General features: G+C 45.2%; 1 protein-coding gene across 5 annotated transcripts in view; it reads right to left on the reverse strand.

The window, feature by feature from the left end:
* Positions 1-9,091: 9,091 nt before the first annotated feature.
* The window catches only part of TBC1D24 (TBC1 domain family member 24), a 32,385-nt gene continuing 17,334 nt past the window's right edge, over positions 9,092-24,142 (reverse strand). For all 5 annotated transcript variants that reach the window (XM_074919369.1, XM_074919365.1, XM_074919368.1 and 2 more), the window contains 5 exons: positions 20,156-20,314; positions 19,134-19,197; positions 16,954-17,049; positions 16,312-16,546; positions 9,092-14,091 (listed from right to left, as the gene is read on the reverse strand). In XM_074919369.1, coding sequence (XP_074775470.1) covers positions 13,937-14,091; positions 16,312-16,546; positions 16,954-17,049; positions 19,134-19,197; positions 20,156-20,314 — 709 coding nt within the window. In that variant the 3' untranslated portion in view covers positions 9,092-13,936. The remainder of the gene's footprint in view (positions 14,092-16,311; positions 16,547-16,953; positions 17,050-19,133; positions 19,198-20,155; positions 20,315-24,142) is intronic.

Raw genomic sequence — 24,142 nt, forward strand, 5'->3', positions numbered from 1 at the left:
TGAGGAAGAGAAACCTGATTTTGCATCATTGCTCAGCACCATGCTCAGTTTTGAGGAGAAAACATGGGTCGGTTTGTACCAGAAAAGGCAAGTGCAGAGGCCTTCTGTTGCCTGGATGGGAGCTGCTTCGGAGCCATGTGCTGGGCTGCCTGAATCTGTCCTTTGTCACTGGGCTTGTAAGCCAAAACATCTTGCTAATAATTTTTTTTCCTCTTCATCTTGTTTTTTGTCTTGCCCCCCTTCCACAAACCTGCTTCTGCTCTGTGCTGCCAGATCTCCCTCAGCCTGCAGAGCTGGCAGGCAGAGAGGGAAATGAAACCTTGGCTGGCTGGCAGGACACACAGCTTTTCTGTAGAGCTGCCGCTGCCTTGTGGTGAGACGGCCGAGAAAATTGCTGTTGTTCTGCTCCGAGCTGTGCCAGGGCAGGAGCCTCCCCTCCTCTGCCCCCCTGCCTGGCTCAGCCTTTATCAGAGTATCCCACTGTCAATTAGCAAATTAAATCCAGTTCCTCTGGCACTTCCCAGGTATTCCCACATGGCTGCTCCACTTTTGGCTCCTCCAGCCTTGGCTCCTGCACTCTGATGGAGCATCACCACTGTGCCATGCTGGCTTCTCCTCTGGGCTTCTCCTGCCTTGTCAGCAACTAGAGACTGAACTGAGCTGGTGTCCGTGCTGGTGGTACCTTGGTGGCAGCTGGCTGGGAGGAGCTCCTTCAGGACTCACCAGGCATGGCATGTCCCTGCCTCCCACCCTCCTCTTGCACACACATCTCTGCTGGGCTTGGTGAATAAATATAGAAAAGGATATTTTTGACTGGGCGAAGAAATGTGCCAAAACAGCGTTAGATTGTCCCCAACAACTGTTCTGTTCATGAACTGGGGCAACCAGTTTTCCTGCAGACGTGTTTCTGGGTGGGGGTGCTGGCAGCACCCCAATCTCGCTCTGTCTGGCTGGGGGGCTCATGGGCACTGTACTCCAGCCCCCGGCAGTCTCCATTAGTTCACGATGGGGCACGACACCCTGGCAGTCTCACCCCCCTGCCCAGCTGTCGGGCAAAGGATGCAGCAGCCGGATCTGGGAGCAGCTTTCCCAGCTGTGTCCTTGCTGCCTAGGAGCACCCAAGCCAAAATGCTGTGGGTGAGCCAAATTAATCAGCACACTTATCACTTTGTTTTAGCAAAGACATACTGAAAGGGAGAAGGAATGTGTTTTCCTTTACTGTTGTTATATCCCTCTCAGGCCGTTATTTCCTTGCTCGCTTTGCTGGGGAATGGGAGCTGCCTGCTGAGCCTCGCTGGCTCCAGAGCTGCTGCTGGGCAAGGCATGAGGCCTTTTTAAGAGTCATTTTTCTGTTTTCTGGGTTTCACATCTCTCTTGAAGGCAGTTCCTTTCCTACAAAACCAGATGTGAATTAGCTAACCATGAGGACGAAGTGCACATCTGCTTATCTGAGCCGCCCAGAGCCCCGTTGGGCTGGGCGGCCAGGCGGTACCCGCCGGGCTGTGCCCGCATGCTGGCCACAGAGGCCAGCGCCTGTTTTCCAAGAGCATGGGTGTCTCATCGGGAATGAGCACCTCACTGGGGGCGAGAGAGACCACAATGATGCAGGAAAGGCTCCAGTGGTGGGAGGGAAGAGTTTCTGTTCCTCTTGGGCTGCGGGAAATGGTCACAAAACATCACTGTGCAAAATTCACATTCTGAGATGGGGTAGGCTGAGCTGAGTTTCAGGATCACCCCTACCCTGACTTCATGCATTGTCTTTTCCTCTAAACCTCTGGAGGGAAGGCACTGGTGCTTGTAGCCAGGGTTGTACCCAGCCCCTGAAGACTATTTTCAAGCTGCCTTGGAGCAGAGAGAAGAAAAAGCACAAGATTTCCCTGTCACTTCCAGCTCCAAGGCTGGGATTTGCCAGACCAGGGCACTGGGCTAGCTCTGTGCATGCCTGCAAAGGGGAATGGGCAGGGAATGTCTCTGGCTGCTGCAGCTGTGGAAAGTGGAGGCACGTTCAGGTGGGACCACAGTCTGTGGCAGCCTGGGGCTGTCACAGCCTTTCTCTAGGTGCTGGGGACAGTGCTGGGCTCTCCTCTGTCCATGCTCATCCTCAGCCACCTTGGGTACAGCATCAAACACCCTCTCAGGAGGAAGCTCCATCATGCCTAGATAAAGATGGTCTCAATCAGAAGAGAAAAGACCACAAAGAAAACTGGAGGCCTCCAAAGTTTTCAGCAGAGCAGGGAGCAGGTCAGTTACCTGAGGGTTCCTATTGTCCTTTTATATTTGTATTACAGGTACACTTCAGCCAAAGGCAGGGTCCAGCTGTGCCCATGGCTGTTGGTAGGAGATGTGCTGTCCTCAAGGGCAAAATACCCAAGAAAGATGATAGTTGGTAGAAACTAATGTGTACTATGGACCCACAGCACGATCCTGCATCAGGGACCTGCTTACCTCAGTGCCACCAAAGCTGCAGATCTGGACCATGACCCCAGGGGTTCCAAAGCCCAGAACTCTGCTTTTTAGGCCACCCATCCATCATGGGCTCAACAGGCATCTCAGGGCTGCAGGGAGATCTTGAATTTGGGTCTGTGCTGGGGGCAGTGAAGCATGACTACATTAACCACTGGGTTTTGAAGAAGACACAGCCAAGATGGCAAAGTTCAGTGGATGTGGATGAAAAGGGCAAGAGCATTTGTGGATGACAAAAGATCACACAGGGATACTGGCTCAGAAAAGGGGAAGAGGTAGAGGAGACTTAGTGGAAATATATGGGGGACAAAACGATCAGTTCCTCTTTCTACCATATCCTGTAAGTACAGTGCAGAAATTAAAGGGCAGAATATGTAGAACAGATTAAAATAAGCTGATTTTATTTATTTACTGTCAGGTTTTGAAATATACTGGGACGGTTCAGAAAGGCAGAGATAAGGACAGCTGCAGCATGAAGCCCAGATGACAACACAGGTGACAATGAAGCATCGTGCTTTCCAGCACTACTTTGGAGGTTTTATAAAACCAAGAGTTTTTTACAGTGGGAATAAATCCAACTTTGTGACTCCTTGTCTTTTGAGAAAGAGGAAAACACTGTCACTTTAGACCCCTGATGGAAACTGGGGACAGCCAGGGATGAGCGCAGTCCCCGTGGTATCCCCGCAGTCTGGCTCTGCACTGGAGTCTCCTTCCCTGCCACCCTGCTGTCCCCGGAGAGGCGAAGCGGAGGGATACCCACAGTGTGTGTCGGAAAGGGGAAGACAGCCCTCTGCAACATGCGGGGCTGTGGTTAGATTCCAGCCCTTTAACCAAGGTCAGGGCAGTAAACCTCTATCGAGTCAGACATCTGGAGCCAAAGCTGAGTTTGGTCCCTTCTCTATCCCCCCTCCGGGACTCGACACCCCTCTGTCCTCACTCCATCCCTGGGGCGCAGCCGGCTCTGAGCTGGCTGAGCAGAGGAGAGGGGGATGTGCACCATCCTGGGCCTCTCCAAGGAACAGGCTGTTTCTTCCATAAAGAGATTTTTTTTCCCCATCAGCTGACACAGTCAGGATCACATGGGGCAGCCCGCGCTCAGGAATAGCTCATTATTTAAGAATGCCTGTATGGCTACATATGTATTAGTAATATTTGCTGATGCACGGACACCACACTCATCCAAGCTCTTGCTCTGTCCCAGCACCCTCCTCATCCTCGTGGACAGGCCTCCCCATTTCCATGCTTGCAGAAAACTTGCCGTGTGCTGGATCAGCCCGGGCAGAGCCTGAGGCACTTGGCTCTCCACCACTGGGAGAGGTGGGCGAGGAGCCCCCCACCGCGGCGCCTGGGCGGAGGGTGCAGCTTGATGCTTGGACCCAGCTGGGGAGCCCCTGGGGCCCGCACGGCCTACACTCAGCTGCACACCCCTCTGTGAGAAAGGCAGCAAGAAACATTTGTGACTGGGACAGAGAAATTTTTAGCCCCCAGGGACTGTCAGGGCAGATCCCTTCCATACTTGTTTCAGTGACTGTGAGCAACCAGCAGCGGGGAAGGTTTGTTGAAGATAAGGTCCTTCAGAAAAAACACTGGGGGTTGTTTGAGGCCAGGGCAGAGCCATGGCTCAGAGGACAGTGGTTGGCTCCGGGTTTCAAGCGGGAGGTGCTGGACAGTCCCCAGTCCCACCGTGGGGTGGGCCAAGAGCCGCTGCTCCTGGCAGGAGGGACAATGGAGCTGGTTGGTGGCCTTGGCACAACCCACAGGGCAGTGCCTGGGGCTACCGAGGGTTTGCTGCCCAACATGTCTGCTCCTGCTTTGCCAGGAGCAGCACATTTCCGCAAAAACACTGCCTAGAACTTCAAAACTTTCTAATTCTCCCCCTCTCCTGTGCTTGCAGCACAACTCCTTTGCCCTGGAGGTGGCTGTTCATCACGTGCCTTTCAGCAGCCCCAGCGAGTGGCTGATTTCACATCCCTGTGCTCCTGAAAACCTCCTAGGCTGGAGGCACACGGACCCTGGAGAGGAAGAGGACCTTGTGCAAACATCTCCCAGTCTTGTTTAACCTCTGCAAGTTCTCGTGGTTAGTAGGGTGCAGATTAAACATTAAGCCCTTAAAAACATCCTTTGCCTCAAAAAGACCAGTGTAAAGGCAGGGCAGGAACTGGCTAGTAGGGATGGTCATGAGAGTGTGCCCTTGTCGTGTGTACAAGGAAACACAGATCCAGCCCCTGCAAGTAGGTTCTGGCTGCGTGAGAGATGGATCACGGCAGAGGTCATGAGACACAATTCAGGCCAAAGGCTTCTGCTTGGAGCTTGTTTATGCTAGTTTACAGGCTAAGGGCCTTCCCTTTTCTTTTGTGAGCCCTGGATTCTCTTCTTTGCAAGCAGCTCTTTAGGGCAGCCTGGGACCTGAGGCAGGCACCAGCCGGACGTTGCTCTGACCCAGGGAACAGGCTTGAGCGAACATCTGCTCCCACCAGCTGAAGGAGCTGCCCATCTCCCCTCTCAAATATAGGCTAGAAATTCTCTCCAAGATGCCAGTCTGAGCTAGAGTCAGCCTCAAAACTGTCAGAGGGTTGAGCACAAGGTAGGCAGCCATTCTGGAAAGAGGGGTGCTTGACTCTTCCTTGGAAACCTCTATACTTGCCCCTACCTCCACCCCCAAGGCTGTTGAACACATGTTAATGAAATTTCCTCTGCCAGTCAGTTATTCCCGCTGTGGTTTCCACTTCTGCAATTTCAAAAATCTGTACATGATTATGTTATTGCTCATTAGGGAAGGAAGCTGTCCCAACTGTCCCACACCCTCAGAAATGCCGAGAGTTACGGTTGAGTGGAGCCCTCCAGTCCTTGAAGCTAAACTGCTCCCTCCAGAGCCAAGCTGACAAGCAGGGAACAAACTCGGGTGCACAACCCATAGTGTGGCTGCAGGGGAAGCTGTGACTTTGAGAAATGTTTTGCCTTTATCTGTCCCAAAAGAGTGCAAGATCACACTCCCATGTAGAAGCTGGGGCTGACATTCCTGTAGCGTAAGAGAAAGCATAAGAACTTCTGCATATGGGTTATGACAGTTGGTGAAAATTAGGCAGCTCTTTAGAGGAAGGTAATATCAACAAGTGCTTCTGTGAGCTGTGGAACTGCTGAAATCAGTTTTCCTCTGACTCTGTCTCAAGGGCGGGTATCTGGGGGGACTTATTATCCAGCAAGGGTAACACCCTCTCTGCAGCCCTTCCCTTTGGGAGGCAGCATTAGAGGCTCTCTGCCCAGTTCTGTGAAGCAGGCAGCCAAACCTGGTTAAACTCAACCTCTCTGAGACTTTTGTTGCCTCTTACCCCATTAAATTTGTGTGAATGTGGCCATGAGAAAGGTCCTGAAGCACTTTGGCTGCGGAGGCGGTGAGGAAGGCAGGACTCCCCCGTTCCACTGACCCCAAGGGTTATCTCTGTGTACAGTTCTCCAGGCGAGGGAAGGGGGTGCCTGCAGCCTGCTGTATCGCTGGCAGAGGCAGAGCGGGTGTGTGGCCAGGCTACCGTGGGCACTGGGATGACAGAAAGGACTGACACAGGTGTACCTGTGCTGCCCGCTCAGCCGCCGCCCGGCTGTCACAGCTCTGGCTAGAAGGGCACCACAGCTCAGCAAGGCCCCCACAGCCACCAGCCTTGTGCTGTGCGAGCAGGCAGAAGCTGCCCCCTCGCTGCGAAGGGCCATCTCCATCCTGCACGCAAGAGGCGAAGCAACAACATACCAGTCTGGACGTACACCTCTACGCAGCTCAGCAAAGTGACAACTCTTGAATTTTCAGTCCTAAATCTCCCTTGAACAAAACTGGACAAGTCGTTGCTCTGCAGGATTCACAACGAACAACCAACCTTGTTCTAGATGTGGCTTTTGTTGGGCTTGAATTCAGAGCCTCAACAAACTAAGTCTGCCAAAGCATGGCATGCTCAGACCCTGCAGGAGGTAAGCGATGCAGAAGCCCCTATGCAGTGGTTCTTGAAAGGGACTGGCTGCCTGAGGCAATCGCTGCAGCACCACAGAGAGCTTTGCAGTTCGAGGGGACAAAAGTGATTCTTCGTATTAACCCAGAGGGCTTTAAGGAAGCAGGATTTTGAAGCATGAGGAGGAACATCTGAGGAAGAGAAATACACTGTGCCCCAGCCACTGCAAGTGGGAACGCACTAGCTGCAGCCAGCTGGCCCTGCTGAGCTGGGGGAGCCAACGCGGGCGCTGCTCCGTCTGCAACATTCACAGGTCAAAAACACGGACTCCCCGTGGTCCATGGCAGAGGATCCAGCATCACGCGGGCTGGGAGGATGAGGCACTGATCACTGGCTCCCTGGACTTGCACCCTTCCCTACAGCTGCCTCCTTCACCTTGTAGCTGTGAGAGACCAGGAGGACAAGTCCAGTCAGAAACCTGCCAGTCAACGGCGGGTGGAGGCACAGACTTAACTTTGGAGGACAATTTAACCACAGAAAGGGAGGTGACTCACCAAACAAGCAATGAACTGAAGATGTGTCAGCAACTGGGAGGAGTATATCCAGGTTCAGGGACAGAGTAGACAGCCCTAGTGCCTTATCTACATTTGCACAAGAGAAGCCAGCACCAGGTTAGCAAAACAGGAGCTGAACGCTCTTAAATACTGCTCAGCTAAAGTCTGGATCCAGTCGCCCTGAGCAGCCGTTTGTGTTATCTGAAAACGGTCAGAAGCAGCCTATGACACCAGAGCACAGCCAATGTGTCCTGCCACAACCCTCGCAGCTGCTCGTACAGACTCTGCAACCCAAAGCAGTGCTTGGGAAGAGTGATAGCAAGGCAGGTCTGGAAACACCCAAGGGGGTGCTTTAAAAGGCAGGAAAACCTTTTAAGTTTGCTGCCAGAAGCGGTCTTGTGCATCAGCTGGTTACAAAACATCTCCCAAGGAAGCAGGTATCCATTCACATTTACAGAAAAAACTACATAGGAAATCCAGAAAAAGGCACAACTAGCAAGCATCATGCTCTTCTCATACTGCAGCACCATGGCAAGATGCACAGCCTTCCTATTCCCAGAGTTAAGGCTCCTCCAGTTTCATTAACTACCAGCCCTGCGAGACATCTCCCAACATCAGGCTGCCCAGGCATGATAAAAAGCTTCCGCTACTTGATTCAATCAAGTATAACATCTTCCTTTCAGGTCTTCAGTCACCCAGTTTAAAGTACCTGTAAGGTTCAAAACCAGCTCAGCTGCTCAAGAACCCTCAGTTAGATTTTCCTGCTACTGAGTATCTTTAAAGTCTTAGAGGGAACTGTAAAATTGTGATTTATGGCATTTAATGCTACGCTCACTTTTGCAAAGCAAAGTGAAAAAAGCCCATTCATTTCTCCTACTGCCACCTCTTTTAAAAAAGAAGTACTCAGCCTGATAATGTTTACTAAATTCTAGGACTTTTGGCTTGCAAGAATGGAATTTGTGGTAATGGTGGGAGAAAGAAGCTGAGGACTAGGCGAGGGGGAACCTCTAGTGGCCACAGGCTTTCTCTGCACCAAACCCTCGCGGCAGGGCAGAGCTGGCATGAAAACAATCTGGGAATTGTTTCCGCAAACTCAGCAATCCCTCCTTCCCCATTGCATCGCCTCAGACCACAGCTTTGCTCTTGGAAACACCCGTGTACAGCAGCACGGGAGGCCCCTGTGTTCTATAGGAAGATGCTGGGTTTTGTGTTTTTTTGTGGGTTTTTCTCTCTTTTTCTTTTCCCCTCCCATCTGCCAGAAGTTTCACTCAATCCTCAATAATTTAGTGGAATTTTACTGGAAACTCAAAAAGCTTTTTTTACTTCATTGGTTATTGCCTCTGGGGACTTTCCACAGTCATTTTGCCCAGAGGATTTTGATATCCTCCAACTATACCAGTAAGTTCCTGTAGTTCCCACAAGTCTTACATTTAATTTTCAGACATTGGCAAAGACTAGGCTTAAGTAACAGGAATATTTGTTTAAACCAATGCTGCTAACTAGAAACACTCCTTCCAACCACAGCAAAAAACATCTACACTGTTATCAGGGACACAGGCAGGAAAAAGATCCAGATTAAAACCAAGCCATCAAGAGGAACAAAAATACCAGTTTTAAATGAGCAGTTGTGTGACTGAGCTGCCTGCCAGCTGCCAACAGTCACAGTTATACTGGCACAAGGCAGGCAGAGCCTCTAGCATGAGCAGTGGGGATGTAGAGTGGCTGCAGGACCATGGCTGAGTCGATGATGGTGTTGACATGCAGGGGATGCAACTGCACCGTTGGTCTGGTCTAAAACTTCCATGTGCTGGTGGCCAGAAGACACCGCTAAGCTCTATTTTAAACCCAGGCTGGGTTGGGGCAAAACACACTCTGTGGCACCATCAAAGGGAGAAAGGCTCATTTCAGAATTTGCCAATCTAAGTTTCTGGTTTTTTTACAGTCAGTTTGGCACCTGATCTTGGAGGTAGCCTTGTGAAATCTCCTGAAACGGTCAGGAACTGCGTAATGCTTCATTACAGTGAAGAGTGCATGTGAGAGAATACCCTGCTCCAAGGTTTATTTCTCAGTTTCAGCATGCCATTTGCTGTGAGCTCTACACGAAGGAAAATAACCAAATGAAGGACAAAGTCAGCAGCCTCCACGAAACACCTTTTAATATAATCCAAGATTCTGCACAGTGACAAAAATACCATCAATGTAGGGCAGTGATTCCAATGATAGGGTACAGAACCAATTCAGCAGCAAGCCACCACTTATCTGAAGAAAAACATCACCCCAAATAATACGCACGCTCATCTCAACTATGAATGGTCTGAAATTCATGAGAGCGCTCACAGAAAGGCATCTCACTGTTGGCAGCCGGGTGCCCCAGCCTCCCATCCATTTGACAGCTGGACTCCAGGTGTCAGTGACAGGAGCTCAGCTCTGCCTGTGCTGTGGCTGCAGCGAGCTCAGCACTGGTGGGGCTGCACCTTGATGACTGGGTTCAGTTTTGGGCCCCTCACCCCAAAAAGGCCATTGAATGACTCGAGCGTGGCCAGAGAAGGGCAACGGAGCTGGGGCAGGGTCTGGAGCACAGGTCTGCTGGGGAGCGGCTGGGGGAACTGGGGGGGTTCAGTCTGGAGAAGAGGAGGCTGAGGGGAGACCCCTGGCCCTCTGCAGCTCCCTGACAGGAGGGGGCAGAGAGGGGGGATGAGTCTCTGGAGCCAAGGAACAAGCGCCAGGACAAGAGGGAATGGCCTCAAGCTGCCCAGGGCAGGGTCAGGCTGGCTCTGAGGAAGGATTTCTGTGCAGAAGGGGCTGTTGGGCGTTGGGATGGGCTGCCCAGGGCAGGGGGGGAGTCCCCGGGATCCCTGGGGGGGTTGAAGAGTCGGGTTGACCCAGTGCTGAGGGATCTGGGGGAGTTGGGAACGGTCAGGGTGAGGATCATGGTTGGACTGGAGGAGCTTCAAGGTCTTTTCCAACCGAGATGATTCTGTGACTCTACAAGCTCTTGGTCCCCACTGGCCATGGCATCAGTGGCAACGGTGGGGTCAGCAGCAGAGAAGCCCACTCCCCATCAAAAATGAGGATGGATTTCCAAGGACAAAGTACACAATTTCACTGCACACACACAAATAGCAGTTGATCCACCTGCAAGTGCCACCCTTCATGGCTAAACACAGATCTCCATTGGCATGAAGTTTAACTCTCTAAAGAACAGCACTGCCTGCCCCTCCAATTTGTCTAGTTATCTCAACACAGAGGAAATGGGAGTTTTTCCCTTCCCTTTGCTAACTGGCCTCTATTAATACAAGGCTGATTAACATGCTTGATCAGAAAAGGGAGCATGTTGAAGGGTATGATCTGTAGGAATGACAGTTTGGGCGCAGTGATGAAGTCTGTCCAGCCTGTCTGACAGCTGGAAATAGCTCCTGTGACCTGGAAACAGCTTAGATGCCATTTACAATAAATTCAAGTTTCTGACATCAGGAGTTTAGTCTAGTCTTCTCTGCCTTCAAGACAATATTACAAAGCAAAACTGGCTTCCTGGGAAAGCAAATATGCTCTTGAAGAGATGTGGTAGCTAACGCCCAGCCTTCAGCTCTGCAGCTCCCCACCAAACAGCTGATCAGGTGATACTGTGGTTGCTGCCAGCAGGACTAGAAACTATATCAACAGTTGCTCAGAGTTACAAGGTGACCAAAGCACTTCACAGCTGGGGTACTTCAGATAACTTTAGCTTTCTGATAAGGCGCCCATTGTAGTAATTGTCTTGAAACCAGCCAGTGGCCTCTGCCTCAAGAGCTTTGCATGTAACACAAATTGTTGGCTTAATTACCTGAACTTTGATATACACTTGGTCAGCAACAACTATTAACTACACAGATCAAAAAGTTGCCTCTTCACTACTGGAAAGAGAACCAAGTCACAATGCTATTTCTCACAACCATAATGAGAATTACACAAGGATTTGCACGTGAAAAGGAACATTCATTTTTACTGAACAAATGACTGAGTGAAGATGACACCGCACTGTACAATTCCTCTTGCTAGATTATTGCAGCCTCTTGCTTATTCAGGCTATTCAAATTTAATACTAGTGCTGCAGGATGTCTGCAGCATCAAACTGAAACCATCCCTGTGACATGTGCTTCAAGACTGATAGGAATACAAACACCAGAAAAAGGAGGATCACCTGGTAATCCTTGTACCCTCTGCTGTGATTTGCAAACTCATGTAGGTAATCACTCAAATTGTTCTGGGCATAGTGTGTGCTCCAAGTGGTTGTAAATGCAGCTGTTGGACACTGCCAGCCACCCAGCATAATGTCTTTAAGAATGAAGATTTACCTTTAGTCCCAAGAGAAAGACTGGTTGGGCACCTAGACAAGCTACCAAAAAGGCGTCTTTTGTGGACCTTTGCTGCCGGGGGGTGTTGTGTCAGAAGTTGTACTCATCTAGCAAAAGGGAAGCTGACCTGAGGCCTGTGATTAACTTTTGAAAGACACTCAGGACTCAGATGCCTAAACCTCATGGATTTTGAATAATGCTCCTCAGATTCTCACACCAATGTCCTGTGACAAACTTCTGAGCAACAACGACATATTTCTGATTCCAAACACCCAAATCCCTGTGCACTAAGAACAGAGCAGGGAAACGAACAGTGTTTCTTAAATATGGCTTAAGACATGGTACAGTACTTGGGTTTTGCTGACATAGCTGCATCCAGCAGGGATGGGGAGCAAGAAAATAACATCACCATTGCAGGAAAGATTTGTTTTGAATGTAATACTAAAGTCCCACCCGCAAATCCTGACAACACACAGCTTGAGGGAATTTCTAACAAGATAAAAATTAACGCCATTGTGCTTTTGGTTTGTTTTGGGGTTTTTTACTTTTTGTTTTTTTTTTCAAGGGCACCTCAGACAAGCTCTAAAGAGAGGAGATACAGACAAAACTGAAATGCCACCTACATTTAAGAGAAGATACTAAATGGGATACATTTTCTGAATGACTTATTTTGTCCGAGGAAGCTCATGGGATACTAGCAAGCGCAATGTGCTACAGCTATCTTTAAAGAAAAATAATAGAAAGCAGCATCAGCTAGTATTTGTAAAAAGCCAGATATGACTGTTAGAGTTCTTCCCCATCAAAATACGTAACTATAACTGAACTAGATCTCCCCTTCCAGTTCAATCAAACTTCCAGTAAACCTACGAAAAGACAGCTGGACAGCATTCACTGAGTGGGAAGTGGGAAAGAGAGGCCAGGCCCAGTGCTGACCATCAAACAGGGTGAAGTAATCTCATTGCAAATATAAATGGTGCAAAAGGCATCTTAAACTGTTGTATATGCAGTCTAATATTTCAAAAAAGTTACTTTGACAAAAATTCAAAATGGCACCTTAAGAAGCAAATCACATTTTTTGCCAAGTTTGTTCGTTTACTTTGCAAGAGGGAACACTTTACCAAGACACACAGTATTTTCATTGATGGCAAGCTAAACAAGCCACCATTACCAACAACTCACCTGTGACCTCTGAATATTAATATGACCCTGTCTAGTCTAGCTGAGATTTTATCACTATAAATGTTTTTCCTTCTAATGAACTTCAAGTTTAAGTAGTAATAACACTTCCCCCACTGTAATGCAATTTTTTACACTGAACTGCTGAAAAAACCAGCAATTCCTCCTTCCCTTCATTCTACCTGTTGTGGTAAATCTTCTTCCTAGCAAATTACCCACTAAAGCTTTGAGAGCATCCTGCCATAGGCTCTGGATGATGTTTATATACTTGTGGTTCCATGTGCAAGAAGTTCTACAGCATATACCACAAGTTTTAGATAAAGACACTGGGCAATTGCCTCCAGTCATCTCACGCCACAAAGCACGCTTACAGAGAGCTGTATGAATTCTCAGGAATGAGCAAAAGCCTCTTTGCATCATCCAAACCCTACCAGAACACTGCTGGCAAAAAAGCATTACCTTTTTCAGGATCTCATCACTGGGAAGACTCATGATATGGAGGAACACTGTTGCCTAGAGTTCTCTTGGGAAACTCATCTACTCCCAGAATAACAATACACAGAAGATTTCCCTCCCTCCCTTCACGTACTTATGGGGAGAGCATTAAGCTTCTGTATCACAATGTCTGATTCCCCAAACATGGAGGGATATCAGCACGGTTATTCCCAGATTTAAAGCTCTGTTTTAGCTTCCAGGAAAGATAAGAAAGGTAAGTTTCTGAGCACTGCATATATGCTCTGGCTTTCAGCTGCCTGACATGAGTCAGTTTGAAGCCATTATACTGATATGGAATAGGAATGTAAACAAAAATCAAGCCTTTGAGATATCACTGTCCAGTCTGGATGCCCTTCTCAGAAGCCGACTCCTCCCACAGATGCAACTGGAATGTGTCAAGGGTTCAGGTACAAGGAGAAGGATAACTAGCAGTCATGATTCTTGTGTGAACTGAGGGCTTTCATAACTTACAAAATAGTACTGACTTGTCTGCACGTCTGCTTATAGTAGGGAGTAATTTTATGAACTCTGTTCTGCGTCAAATCTGAGGTCATCAATGTTCCCTGCGAGCAGACATTTGATTATTACTGGCTCAAGCCAGATACTGGTGCCAGTGGCACACGGCTCTCCAGTACACCTCAGCCAGCTCTGTGCCTCTGAGGAACTGCAAACCTGTCCTGTGATATGGACTTGTATCCATTTCAGATGGTTTGAAATCATTACATTTTCATTTTTACATAATAACAGGACCTGATCCAGATCTCTAGCTAAGGTGTTAATCAGATACATTGCTCCACCTTGACCTGTTTTAAATAAAATAAGAGTAAACAACTAAGCCCCACGTTCAAGTGCACCACTTAGTAATTACTAAAAAAACACTGAGTCCAGCAGAAATTACATTCTAACCTGGCTCCTGCATTGGAGTTTGCCTTGGGAATCCTAGGACAATTGAAAAACTAGTTCATTACTGATAGTCACATCAGCCATTCATGGTGTCTCTGAAGCCCCACACCTCCAAGACAGATATCTGGAAGCTTTCAGAGCACAATGGCTGATTATTGAAAGTATTGCAGTGGCTGGTTCTTCCATGGTTCAGATCTGCATCGAGGTAAAGAGCCTGGCCATCACCACCTCCTGTGAAGAGACAAAGAGAAGTGTAAGGGCATGTCTCCATTTCTTAGGAAACTGCTATACAAAAAAAGAAAAAGAAGACTTCTCTTCTCATGGGAACAGCTGGAAGTCCTAAGTGATGTTTGCTTGTTGTCTTCATGTCTAATGAGTATGATCAAATGCACAGCTTTTAAATGACACTATTACAACTGGATGATTTTTTTTTTAAATTAAAAAAACCCTAGTAATGCAAGTCAGCAAGAACAAGCAGCCTGACTCAAATGCCTGCATTTAAGATTTGTTTTTTCAGTGATGGAGGATTTTGGAAGCTAACAACTGCATATTTTCCCTCCAATAAAGAAAAGAAAAGAAAAAAAGCATTCTGTTAGCAGTCAAAAATCAAAGCTGGGAGAACAAGATCAATAAGTATCAGCACTGGATTGGTCTTCTAAATCACCTGCCACAAGTGGGGTCTCCCAGGGATTGATACTGGGCCCAAAGCTGTTTAATATGTTCATAAGTGATCTGAATGAGGGGATCAAGTGTACCCTGATGAAATTTACTGAGGATACCAAACTGAGCGGGAAGGGAGAGCCACCGTACAGCTCTTCAAGGGAGCAGCTCTGTGGAGAGGGACCTGGGGGTCGATAAAGCTCAACAGGAGTGAACAGTGAGCTGCAGGGGCAAAGAAAGCCAGTGGGATGCTGGGCTGCACCAACAAGGGCATCACCAACTGAGATAAAGAAGTCATTATCCCACTCTAGTCAGTGCTTGTCAGGCCACGCCTGGAACGCTGTGTTCAGTTTTGGTCCCTGCTATACAAAAAAACCAGGTGTCCAGGCTGGAGAGGACTCAGAGAAGGGCCACAAGGATAATCAAGGGACTGGGAAACCTGCCAGATGAGGAAAGTCTGAGAGAATTGCGTTTGTTCAGCCTTGAGGAGGCTTAGGGGACACCTTATCACCATGTATTAACAGGGTGGCTACAGAGAAGGAGACTCCCTTTTTCACAAGGAGTAACATGGAAAAGGTGAGGGGTAATGGGTACAAGTGACTCCTGGGGAGATTCCAACTGAACACAAGAGGAAATTTTTTCACAGTGACAACAATCAACCATCGGAATAATCTCTCCAGGGAAGTGGTGGATTCCCCAACATTGGACACTATCAATATTCAGCTGGACAGAGGGCTGGGCCATCTTGTCTAGACTGTGCTTTTGCCAAGAAAGGTTGGACCAGATGATCCTTGAGGTCCCTTCCAACCTGCTATTCTATGATTATAAAACACATGAAAGTTTAAAGCATTTTGGTTATCTGTGGGTCTATGCCAAGATTCAGAGAGCTTGAAGTCAGAGAATGCAGTGAAGTAAAATAGATTTAGGCAGAAATGTGTTATGAAAATAAAAAGGAAGATTCCCATATTGCTTACAGGGCAACCATCTAAGAATAGCTACCAAAAACATCTGAAGAATCAAAAGGGTGGAAATTCTGTTCTACAGCTGGAATCATGTACAACATTCCTTTCTACATATCTACTACCCAAGCCTGTATTTCTCTTATTACTACCCATAGTATAATATATGACAAATACAAGTGACATTCTTATCTAAGGCTGATAGAAAGAGCTGGTGGGATATATGCTCAACAGTAAAGGTCTCTGAAATATCTGTAATACACTAACAACAGTGATTTCTAATTTAGTTACAGATGCACTGAAGCTTTCATCAGCCTTGCTGATACTGGAACAGCCCAACTTATGGTTGATTAGAGCGTGTGCTGCTAAGTGGGAAATCGGCCAACAACTGATGTTATAATAAAAATCGCCAGGCTAGCTGCTCTCCTAGCAAGTGTCAAGTAAAGCTTTTTGGGAAAAAGACAACTATGATTTTATACCTGTTCTTTGTAAATCCCATCTAGGTGACAACTTTACTAAGCAGGCTTTTGTCCAAGTCAGCAGCACCACAGATCCAATGATTTCAGGAGAATTAACATGTTTTAGAGTCTACCCTGTGTTTTAAAAGCCTCAGTGCAAAGTCAGCTCCTCTTCAAGAACTATTTCTCATCACAAATTAGGCAGCATGGAGGTATGGCTGTGCTTAAAGCTATGAGTTACTATCATGCTTGATATGCATTATCTCTAACTGTAGTGATACTGAAATACATATATAGTAAATACAGGTGACTCTCATCTAAGGTGGATAAGAAGAACTGGAAGGATATCTGCTCACATTCTCACACTGACTTACCTATAATGATGCACTCACTGCTGCCAGCCATGAACATGGAGGCTGTTTTGGAAGGCAAGTTGAAGTGCCGAGCTGATAAGAAGGGAGAAAGGCGATCTGAGGGGTCTGATGGGACACTGCCAGAAGAGAGGGTGCTGGAAGCTGGTGAGGCATGATTTTCTGGCTCTGAACCAGCTGTGGCCAGTTCTGGGTGTTTTATGATCACCCACTCGTAGCGTTCCACTTCTGGCTGCAGCTGCACAGCGGCAGAGAAGAGTAAAACTTTAGTTAGTGCAAATGCACTACACAGAGCTCTGCACAGCAAAGAACATTCCAGCCCTTCAGACTCCACCTGCACGATTATAGGCCAGATGTTATTTTCTTTTTTTACACCTTTGCTTTTTAGGTGACTGAAGAAATGATGCAGTGTTTTCTGAGTTACCTTCTTACATCTTTTAAGAAAATATTCTGTGCAAGGGGAGAAAAAGGGTTAGCACAAAACTGAAAAGTAAAATTTTCTCCTCCAAATTAAGAGTTCATTAGACTTCATAAACTAGGAAGACATATAATCCAGCCTCTTCAAGTGGAAGGGAAATAAAAGTTACTCACACCAGTACAGCAGTTATGCCTTGCTATTGGTTGCAACAACAGAATTTTACTCACCCTAAACACAAAGCACTCCCCAGTTCCAAAGAAACTCAGCTTGTTCCCTCCTCGCCTGCGCTCGCTCCAGTCAGTTGACAGATAAGCACCACAGACCTAGCACAAACAGCACTGTCAGGAGGCTTTCCACTGAAGAAGAAAGTGTGTTAAACCAATTGATATCAACGTTTCATAGTCCAGAACTAAAGGTTTTATTTTAGTTTGATTTTGAAAATCTCTGTATCAGTGAATTAAGGGCAGCACAAGTACTTATATCCAAAGATAGATTTAGACTGCTTTGATCCACTGGTGGATACCCTTAAATCCTACAAGTTTCATAAATTATTTCATATCTCTGAGGCCTTTAAGGAGAAATGTTCCAACCTAAGTCCAGGTACCAAAACACAAATCTCTTCAAGCTTGCAAAGCCTGACTTCCACTTCCTCGTTTTGGCATCCAAAGGAACAGCATTGTCACAGGTGACAGTATGAGCAGTTCTGCCTGAACAGCTTCTGGTCATAAACAGTAGCCTTGGTGGCTTCCTCCATTTCAAACTGTAGGTTAAAACCAGTTTAGCTAAGCCAGTGCTGAACTAGCTCAGATATCTAAAGCAGCCTCCTCAAACAGCATGGGGTTCACTAGCTTCTAATAAAGAAAAACATAGCCTTAGAGGGCTGAGCTCTTCTGTGCAGTCTTTTGTTTGCACTAGAAGAATTTCTCGCTACCAGCAATAAGCATTACTGCCAAGTGGACACAGACCAAACAATGAAGCTCCAAGAATGGGATGAAAGTAACTCTGCTTTTTTTTTCCCCCCAGAAACTATGGTTAAACAGAATTGTTTTAAGGCACATTTACTGTTTAGTCTCCACCAGCGTTACAAGCAGATCTCCTAGGACAAAACTATTGAAGAGCATTTTTTTTAACATAGATAAATCCTGTATGTAAACAAAAAGATGGCACAGAACTCTGATCTGATATGCCCGAAATACATGAAACACAGAAAATCAGAAGGCAAATTTTCTTCTTTCAAAAATGTAACTACAGACATAAAGGATGAATGCAATCCTTTGCAAAAAAACAAAACTCCCACACTTTTCTCACACTTTTTTTGACTGGACTATTGTGGTTTGGTTTTTGTTTTTTTGTTTGGTTTTTTTTGAGAGGAACGAATCATACTATAAAACCCGGCATCACTTACAAAGCTAGACTTTTAACATGCTCCAGGACAAGAAGCAAAATAATAAATAAATATTTTCCCTCTTCCCTTTAGATACCATGGGCATTCTATAAACCACTGGCATGTCAATGCAGGCCTGGGATACCCAGAAATCATACGCAGAATTATGAAACAGCCTGGAGACTTAGCATTAGGTAGATGCAAATAAGCATAGAAATGGGCCTGTTTCACAGACAGTGTTCCTGCAGGAACATAAGCAGAATATAAACCCACAGGCTGCAATAATAGCTTAATGTTATACTCAGAATATTTAGGAGTCATGTACAGTGGTGCAGAGAACCAACCTCATTACAGGAAGCACTATGCACCCTCCTTCAGAGGTTCTGGGAAGCCTTCTTGTTTTATGCTTTTTTTTAAAAAAAGGCATGAGATGAAGCTAATGTTTCTGGTTTCACATTATGTTGTCCAATACTGTCATAAACAGTAGAGCAGAGAAGCAACACTCATCAGGTAAGGCACCTGTGTGCACTCCTCCTCGGATTCTCAGAGCTTTCTCGTTTTTATTTATTTTTTTCAAACAAGAATTAGATGAAGCTAAAGCTTTTGTTTCCACATTATGTAGTCCAATATTCATACCATTTAAATTCTGCTACCTTCTCTCCTCATATCCTGGAGAAATGAAAATATCATGAGTTTCTTAACACAACTCCCAGACTCTACCTCTGATTCTGCAATTAAGAGTCTGTTCAAGAGCAAAATGAGTTACTCCAGCCCATCATCCCACATTACTTAGAGGAGAAAGAATAGCTGACCAAGACCTAGTTTATAGGACTTACCCAAGAATGCAGTCCCATCATCAACAAATGGAATAATTTAAAGCATGTATTGTTAAAAAACCAAAACCAAACCCCAAGCAATTTTAGGTCCCTTGCTTCTTCATTTTATTATAAACAGTTGTGTGGTGCAATACAGCATTAGTTAAGTGTCTGAAAACCTAATTTAATCAGTTGCTTTTCACCTCACCTCTTTTGCTGTGGTCTTAATGAGGAGAAGAGTTGGTTCGTGTCCCTCGCTGTGAGAATAGAACCTGAAGTGCAGAGTACACAAAAATGAGCACTCAACTACTACCGACTGCAGCTTTTTTGCTCCTTAATGTCAGTCACCACCTCCTCCTCCAGCTGATGGCATGGCAGAAAAGACATCCAAAGACTAAGCAAATTTCTGCAAATGCTTTCTATAGTTCATCATAAATAACAGAGTTGAGTATAAACAAATATTCTTAAGCGGTTCTCTGTACATTTGTTTATCCCTCTGCAGAATAACTAGAAGACTACTTATCACAACAGTGGCATTTCGCAGCATTTTGGATTATGACAATTTAAAGAAAGTTGTGCCCCGAGGACTATGGTTTTCTGAAGAGCTTTTGGTTTTCATAGAAAATAATTATGATGCATTCTCTTTATTTGGTTTTGCTTTTCCTCACAGATAGACCTATGGGGCCGGGACAGCAGACCACTCCCCACCTCAGTACCTCAACTGCAGATGTTGAAGTCATTAGTAGGAGCTATAGGATTAGAGTCTTCTGTGTCAAGTGCAAGGAGAACTCATGCCTAGTTTATCCCACTTTAAAAATAACAATAGATACATAGGTAAAGGAATCTCCAGTTTCCAGTTCCCTTATTCTTTGGATCAGTTTGAATGCAGTTATCTATCAGAAGAGCCTGCAGAGCAGCCCCTGAGTTAAACCATTCACACCCAGTGGGGAATGAATCAGTCTCAGACCAGCGTATTCTGTGACCTGATGCAACTTTGACTCTTCCAATTGGTCCTGGACAGTTTAAAATGGCTTACCATGTTCTGGCATGTGAGGTACCCTGGTCAAATGCTATAGCCAATAGGAATTTGCCATATTTACATGCCATCGCTAATAATACCCTTCAGATCAAGTTCTGATTAGGCATGGCCTTTTTGTCAATCCAGCAAACAGTTCACCAGTTGCTCTTTTTTGCCCTACAGGAGAGAAGAGTGGGGAAGGTTTTCCTTACCGGCTCAGACTACAGCCGTGTTCCAAGGTGGTGAAAAGCAAGAGGGGCTGGCAAAGTGCAAATCGCTCTGGGATCCATGACCAGATATCTCGCATCTCTTTCACACTGACAATTTCAGACTTGAAGTTCTCAGCATGAACTGCTAAGTGCACATTCTGCCTGAAAAGTACAATACAAACATTGAGAAACAATAACAACAAAACAAGCTTCAGATTACTGGACAGTAACATGCAAAGACAGCTGCACACTAAAAGGCTCTGGTGGACATGCTATTGTTCAAAGCTCCAGTCCATGGGATTAGAAGGCCACGATTTAGCAAAGATAATAAACTACTGCAGTTTAACATAATTCTCAGGTAGTGATTTGGCCTTACTGAAATACCTGGAGCAATTCCTCTGTATGGCAGCTGTCACCCACACCACAATAGTGAGTCAGCTAGAATAAGCATGATCTTAAACAGATCAAATTATATTTGCTGTTTGAGACAGTCTTACTGGCATTAGTATTTAAGCATAGAGAACAGAATACCTAAAGAAATGGCCAGGATCTGAGAGGAAGAGGTATTACTTTTTCCCCCTCTGAGGTCCTGCTTGTATTATGGGTTTAGAGAATTCCTAAAACCCTCAGAAACCTTAGAAGAATCAGTATTACCAGGCTAAGCAATTTTAATCCAAGGCAAACATTTGAACCTTTTGTAAAGTTCCACCTCTTGGAAACATGTTATTACCAATGACTTCCATTTTACTAAGAACCAAGGAAGTTCCTAGGTTCATAGTTACAGATGGAGTCTGAAAACATGAAGGAATGCTAGACACACCAGAGAGCAAACCCCCATAACTCTCAGAGGGGTCTGATTTAATTATAAGAGCTGACTTATGGCTTTTAAACACTTGAAGGTAATAATAACACTAATCATCACCATCTTAAGCAGTCTTCATTTCTCAGATTAAATAAGCACACAAACTCAAAGCCTGGGGATTAAACAAGCGTTACTGCATCCATGGCTGATGTTAAAGACTTTTAAAATGCAAGGGTGACAGCCAAGTACATGGTGGAAGTGATATAGGAACTTACACAAGATACCAGCCATTAGTTAAATAAAGCTTTAGGCAGTTTGCGCTGCATGCAAGGGTTCAGTTGCAAGTATTTGCCAGTTTCTGGTGGGTTTTTTTGACAATTACACATTTCGTTCCCCTTAGTTTCATGGAACATAAAGAGGACATCAATACTGCGTATCTGCATGTATCTGAATAGTTTAGCTCACACTCTCTGAAACACACAAACCATACATTTTGTATTATTTTTCTTGCTTGTAGGACCAAGAAATCAGCAGCATTTGCACTGTACTTTAGAGCAGTGCTTGCCTGGAGACATTGCGAAATGCTTTCTGAAATTTACTGTAGCTGTCTTAGTATCAGCATTTCTGATGAAGTGACTCCTTAGCCCACTTAAAAAAAAAATGAATTACTGCTTCCTCTAGCAAAAGGAACAAAACCACTACCTGCACTGTTACCCTGCATTATTTAATTAGCAAGGAACTTATATGGACACCTATTTAAGCAAGCTGCAACTATTAAAGGGTTTTAAAACTTAGAGTATCATTGACTAGGACATTATTTTAGCTTTTAAACAGAGCAAGCTGAGACACAGGAGAGATTCAGCTGAAGCAAAGTACGAGCCAAGACTTGAACCCACATCTTTGGAATCTTTAGGTCTCAGCCTTCCTGGTCCTGTCTGGTCTGCAGCTAGACTGGTGGCACTGCAGAACAGAGCTGAGAAATAAAGCCTTGATTTCAGTTCATCAGAAATTAGATTTTTCTCACACTTAAGGAATTAAAAAACATTCAGGGCAGTCAACCGGTTTATTAGAGTGAATTTCTGGAGGAAAAATAATGATGATAAATTGGCTAAGAGTTAGTAGCAAATATCAAAATAGCTTTAAACTTACTAAACCTCAAACAAGCAAGCCTCAATTATTTCTATGTAAATTTTTCACACTTACGTGAACTGCTTGAGCAACTAAACTTAGGTGTTTGTTCCTAAAAGGCTCTCAACCTCAGTGCACCTTTTCTTTTGCCTCTGTTCCTTCGCCTGGCTACTATGAACTGCTGATTTAAGGACTCTCCGACCCAGACCCCACTCAAAGCCTGTGTTCAGCAGTATTCATGGTAATACATCACTTTCAGTACCCTGTGTCTTCCTACAACTTTTCCATGTAGGTGGAATATCACCTTTACAAACAGATCTTCCTGATTTACAAGAAAGCATTTACCATTGTATTGGCTGCTTAAAACTATTCCAGGCATGCCATTCCTGCCCCTTGAATACCATGGTGAATCATTATATATATTTAACATTACCATTCAGTTAGTAAAACCTAGACCACAGCTTGACTGAAGGATTTGAAATAAAATGACCTGCTATTTCCCAGTCATAAATCACAGCTGCAGGTGCTTAAGACCGAAACCTGATCCTGTGTTGAGACCAGTGTCAATACACAGCCTGCACCTACATCAAATCAAACTCCGTGCTGCTTAATAAAAATACAAGGGTTTTTTTAGGGGGATTCAGAAAATTGCAGCTAGAGTTACAAGTATCTAACCTTTATTCATCCTCTCATTTTTGACAGTATTTCTCTAATGACACTGAAAATCATCTACTTCAGTTGGGTAGTTGCCTTTCAAAGTAATAAATGAGTGAAAATGAACAGTACACAAGTTAGCTAAGGAAAAAAACCCATTTTGGTCTATACTGATTGATGAAAATTAAGTTTAGCTTTCACTGTACTACAGGCCTTTCAGGGTTATCTGGTAAAAAGCAGTTTGAGAGAACACTGAATTTGGACTGGCACTGCATTAAAGCCTACCACTAGAACTGAACAAATTCATTAAGATTTTACCCTGCATTAGCATTTTCATCTGTTCTTCATGTTGGTTTGCTGAGATTGGCATAACAACTTCCTAATGATTACTGATGTTGGAAAAACATGTTCGACTTATCATCCCAAAGGACATTCAATTTACAAAAGTAGCACAAATCAGGTGTTACTGTTACAAATCAGCTTATTTGCTGTTTTTGTAAGACTGTTGTTTTTACAGCTGTATCATTAATACAATATGCTTTGGAGACCTTGGAGTTCCTGGAGATAAAGCCAACGTTGACAACATGTGGTAGCAGCTGTCACAGTGGGTATACTCTGTATGTATTCCATGACAACAAACACCATGCTCCAAGGTATGACTCACTGAATTACATCTTCCTGTTCTACTTTGTTTGGGGTCAAATCTTACGGTGTCTACATTATCTTTAAAATCCATTATAATTTCAGTTAGGCAGGGTAGAAGTGATATGTTGTTTTTGAGTCATAAATGGCAATGTAAGTCCTATGTGGTGTGTAAGCCTGAAACCTAATCTTGTGTTGAGATCAGCATCACACCCTACAGCTACCTAAGTCCCCTCAAACCCAAACTATGTGCTTCCTAACAGAAATCAAGGATTTCTGCTACTTTCATAACTTTGTAACTACAGTAAAATAATGGATGTTGAAGATTGCTTGCCTGGAATTAACAGCCTGCTGATTTATGAGAGGTAAAATCCTTGGCATACGAGATATAATATGAAACATGTTTTGGTAAGTCTCCTAAGGTGTTCTTGCAGTCATGAAAACACAAGGAAATTAATTCAAACTTTGATTTTATAAATTAGTACAAATGTTAGTGTGCATCACTCACTAAAGTTAACTCAGGGCACCTGCAACAAGGCCAGAAGATTCTTAAAGGTATATAAATTAAACTCTTACATCTGTCATATTCAATACTGACAGGGCAGCCTTTCTCCTTTCCAAGTTCTCTGCTTATCAGGTCTCACAATCCACTGGGTTTTGTTCTTTAAGATATGCTTTTCGGCCAAGATTTGATGAATGACTTCATTAATGCTATATGGCTGAGTAACTCTGACCTCCTTGACACAGGCAAACAGTCTTGTCAT

Source organism: Athene noctua, chromosome 15 (genome assembly GCF_965140245.1).
Source record: "Athene noctua chromosome 15, bAthNoc1.hap1.1, whole genome shotgun sequence".
Taxonomy (NCBI): Eukaryota; Metazoa; Chordata; class Aves; order Strigiformes; family Strigidae; genus Athene; species Athene noctua.